This window comes from Salvelinus sp. IW2-2015, linkage group LG22, assembly GCF_002910315.2.
Source record: "Salvelinus sp. IW2-2015 linkage group LG22, ASM291031v2, whole genome shotgun sequence".
NCBI lineage: Eukaryota > Metazoa > Chordata > Actinopteri > Salmoniformes > Salmonidae > Salvelinus > Salvelinus sp. IW2-2015.
Window position 1 is genome coordinate 15,448,932 of NC_036862.1, and position 4,890 is coordinate 15,453,821.

At 40.9% G+C, this 4,890-nt stretch overlaps 1 protein-coding gene across 1 annotated transcript in view; it reads right to left on the reverse strand.

The window, feature by feature from the left end:
- Positions 1–486, reverse strand: part of LOC111949954 (alpha-2-macroglobulin-like) — a 32,761-nt gene extending 32,275 nt beyond the window's left edge. The window contains 1 exon segment of the mRNA XM_023967310.2: positions 304–486. Coding sequence (XP_023823078.1) covers positions 304–360 — 57 coding nt within the window. The 5' untranslated portion in view covers positions 361–486.
- Between the last annotated feature and the right edge of the window lie 4,404 nt (positions 487–4,890).

Consider the following 4,890-nt stretch of genomic DNA (forward strand, 5'->3'; position numbering starts at 1 on the left):
GATATGTGGTTCGGCTATTAGCTGGACAAAGTAGGCTACAGGCTACATGAAAGTGCAAACCGTTAATATACCTGCATAGTGCAGGTTTTCAGTGAATATATTAATTAAAATTTAACAAAAATATTTTTTTTTTTAAAGATAAAGATATTAAGGTGTAGGTGTGTGAAATACCAGAAAAAATATCTGCCGACAAGTTAGATGAAAAGCAGTTCTAAATTTGCTCTCTGACAGAGAGAATGTTACACCAGGATGAGACACCACATCTGGTTACTCAATTCTAACTGACTGTGTAGATTTACTTACGGTCTTGGAGTTTCTTGACAGACACAAAGCCAGTGAAAGCAGGCGAACAGTATCCATCTCCAAACGTGAAGCCCAGAAGGAACCATGACTCAAGGAYAGAAATAAAAAACAGCAAGTCAGCCTATGTCCCAGTATTCCTACTGGCAAGACTATCCTACTGCACTGTGTAGAGGACAAGCAGAGGAACTGGTATAGCATGATTTAAGTAAAAGCGTTGTGAATGTTTGACTAATTTGTGTCAATAACAATGATTTTCAGTGGTGTGATTGGCTGATTCTCTTGATGCACCATTAATATGCATACAGTACATTGTGCATGACATTGGCATGCACTATAACCTGATTACATCTCAATAGATTGCATGCAATGCCTGTTTTTTTTGTTTGTTCATAATATACAGTTGGGTRCAAAATTATTGATGAGCAAAAAATACTCTAAAATAAATAATATAAATATTGAGCTGTATGGTATGCTCGAAAAAAATMAACAATTAGGTTATTTTATGCTTATACAATTGTTCAGAATTAGATATTTTGTTTAACAATGAATACAAAAAATCTCTAGCACCCTCCCCTTGTGGTGATAACGACATTGATTATTTTTCTAAAATGTTTTATGAGATTGGAGAACACATTGGGAGGGATCTTCGACCATTCCTCCATACAGAATCTTTCCCAATCCTTGAGATCCTTCATCCTTCTTATGGACTTTTCTCTTCAATTCAAACCACAGGTTTTCAATGGGGTTCAAGTCTGGAGACTGAGATGGCCATTGCAAAATGTAGGTTTTGTGGTCAATTAACCCTTTTGGGGGGGATTTTGATTTGTGCTTAGGGTTATTGTCTTGCTGGAAGATACACTTGAGGTTGTACTATGTGAGTTGATATGTGTACTTGTGAAGTGTACCTTTGACTTTTTTGTACCTCGGTGAACAACACAGAGGTGGCTCTACAGGGTGGTAAAGCTGGGCATGGACTCCCCAAAAATTATATGTGCCCCCCCAGTTTTGTTTCCCTATAAACATAACAAATTATATATCAATTACAATGCACCTGACGACCTGTTGGATTTAACCAAAACTGAACCAGTGMWAGCWGAGTTTATTGATTCTTGCAAAGTGAAATCACAACCACAGCCAGCAACATCAAATGGACCCCACTCAGTGTTCTTCAAAGATARGACGGGCCTTTATCAGAAATGCCGATTGTGGAATTGGATTAACATTTGGGACATCTATAGCTATGTGCAAAGATTCCTTCTCCACTCTGAAGAACGCATTCAGTGAACACTGTTACATCAACGAAAGCCCAACTTGTCCAGCTGSCATTTGAGAGGGTCCTGACAAGTARATTTCGCCAGGAAGGAGAATGGAATCAGAATCTTCTCGTGAGCATGGAGGAGGCTGCAACTCTTCTAAATGGTAAGCTAAACCTTTATTGCCCAGGCCGCCGTGCCAGAATTACTAATTGATTGGTTTTCCCTCATGTAAGCCTATTAGTCGTTTGGCTCGTGGGGCTTCTCTTCAACATGCTTTTGTAACAGTTTAACTTTAGTACGTCCCCTCGCGAACCAGGTACCCTCTGCACACATCAACAACAGTCACCCACGAAGCATCGTTACCCATCGCTCCACAAAAGCCGCGGCCCTTGCAGAGCAAGGGGAACCACTACTTCAAGGTCTCAAAGCGAGTGACGTAACRGATTGAAACGCTATTAGCGCGCACCACCGCTAACTAGCTAGCCATTTCACATCCYTTARACTTTTTTTGTGTGCAAAATGACAGTTGTTGTGTATATGGTTGCATTTCAGATAGGCCTAKATTTTTTATGTAGGATCATTACCGTCTGTAGCCTACTAAAACAAGAAGGAAACTCACTCTYTTATCATTCATTTGCATTACACAGTCATTGTGTGATAAGCTACCGTAAAAGTGATGTCAATGCTATGAAAACGACACAGTCTACTACTTCGCCCACTCCCTGCTCTCTTGCTGTGGCGTGTGTTGCTCCCGGAATGGGCATTTTCTCTTATTCGCAGCAGATACAAATTAGCTACTGSCATGTAGGACATTTCACATCAGCTATGACTATAGAATATGCACTTAGTTTGATTTAGTTTGCTTTTCTGAAACTCCCCCACAGAAAATATTCTGCACCTGGAAGTTTAAACTCTGAAGCCTGTAAGAATTTTTYATAAGCTAGTGGTGCTGTTTGAAGAAACATTTCTAAGCTTCCCAATTAAATGCTGACTGCAAAGTAAGCCTACCTGGCAGAATGATATCATGATGATTTGTGTCAATCAGGAGGGCATTTGTTTTGTAAACTCTGCCGTCACACATAGGACATTGTACAGTACAGAAATACTGCTAACCAGGTCTCTTYCTGGGTGGCAATTGAATGAAARWACATCTGTCACACCCTGGCCTTAGTTATCTTTGTTTTCTTTATTATTTTAGTTAGGTCAGGGTGTGACATGGGGGATGTATGTGTTTTGTYTTGTCTAGGGTTTTTGTATGTTTATGGGGCAGTGTTCAGTCTAGGTGTTTGTATGTCTATGGTTGCCTAGATTGGTTCTCAATTAGAGACAACTGTCTATCGTTGTCTCTGATTGGGAGCCATATTTAGGCAGCCATAGTCATTAGGTAGTTGGTGGGTGATTGTCTATGTCTTTACGTTAGTTGCTTGTGTCTGCACTTTTGTTTTATAGCTTCACGGTCGTTTGTTGTTTTTGTATAGTTTGTCAGTGTTCGTTCCGTGTTCGTCTTCGTTAATAAAAGAAGATGTATTGTTATCACGCTGCGCCTTGGTCCTCCTCTCTTCCACAATACGACGATCGTGACAACATCCTCTAAAAATGTGTTAAAATGTTTTTTTTCCAGACCTAAAAAATTGTTTTCTGATGTGGGTTAAGCATTGTTGTGGACTGCGAACATACAATTGTGGTCGTTTTTCTATATATAAAGTGTGGTTTGAGAGTGATAACCTGAAACCTCAAAAAAACTATAGGAAAACCATTTTTCCCATAGGGCCCCTTCCTTTGCCGGGAGGGCCATATTAGAGTATACCCACTTCTTCAGGCACCACTACACCACTGCATGTCGTCCTGGAGCCAAGCCTGACTGTACCCTAACCAAGTTTAAATCCGCAAYGCATTTATGTATATTCTATGTCCTTGCACACTGCTAGTTCTACATTGGTGGTGATAATTGGACAATTARTTACTTGATTCTGGGCAGCTTTTAGCAAAGTGCAGAAATGCATTCTTGTCAACAAGTCTGTGGCTATACACTACCGGTCAAAAGTTTTAGAAAACCTACTCATTCAAGGGTTTTTCTTTATTTTTTACTATTTTCTACATTGTACAATAATAGTGAAGACATCACAACTATGAAATAACACATATGGAATCATGTAGTAGCCAAAGCAGTGTTAAACAAATTAAAATATATTTTCTATTTGAGATTCCTCAAATAGCCACCCTTTGCCTCGTGACAGCATTGCACACTCTTGCCATTCTCTCAACCAGCTTCATGAAGTAGTCACCTGGAATGCATTTCGATTAACAGGTGTGTATCACATTTTAGGGAAGACCCAGATGCAGACAGTGTCGAAGTAACAAAAGTTTATTACTAGAACAGGGGGCAGGCAAAATGACAGGTCAAGGGCAGGCAGAGGTCAGTAATCCAGATCAGAGTCCAAAAAGTACAGAACAGCAGGCAGTCTCAGGGTCATGGCAAGCAGAGGTCAATAATCTAGTGTGGTGGGGCAAGGTTCAGTACGGCAGGCAGGATCATGGCAGGCAGAATGGTCAAAACCGTGAAAACAGGAACTATAGAAAAGACAGTCACAAGGGGAAAACCGCTGGTAGGCTTGACGAACAAAACAAACTGGCAACAGACAAACAGAGAACACAGGTATAAATACACAGGGGATAATGAGGGGAGATGGGAGACACCTGGTGGGGGGTTGAGACAAGCACAAAGACATGTGAAACAGATCAGGGTGTGACAGTGTGCCTTGTTAAAAGTTAATTTGGTGTGGGGGGGGGTCTTATACACAGGGGGGGCTGGGGTGAGGGGGGGGGGGGTCTACAGAAGATAGCCCTATTTGGTTAAAGACCAAGTCCATATTATTTCAAGAACTTTGAACGTTTCTTCAAGTGCAGTCGCAAAAACCATCAATAGCTATGATGAAACTGGCTCTCATGAGGACCACAACAGAAATGGAAGACCCAGAGTTACCTCTGCTGAATAGGATAAGTTCATTAGAGTTACCAGCCTCAGAAATTGCAGCCCAAATAAATGCTTCACYGAGTTCAATTAACAGACACATCTCAACATCAACTGTTCAGAGGAGACTGTGTGAATCAGGCATTCATGGTCAAATTGCTGCAAAGAAACCACTACTAAATGACACCAAGAAGAAGAAGAGACTTGCTTGGGCCAAGAAACACCAGCAATGGACATTAGACCGATGGAAATCTGTCCTTTAGTTTGATGAGTCCAAATTGGAGATTTTTGGTTCCAACCAGCAGTGTCTTTGTGAGACGCGGTGTGGGTGAATGGATGATCTCCGCATGTGTGGAGATC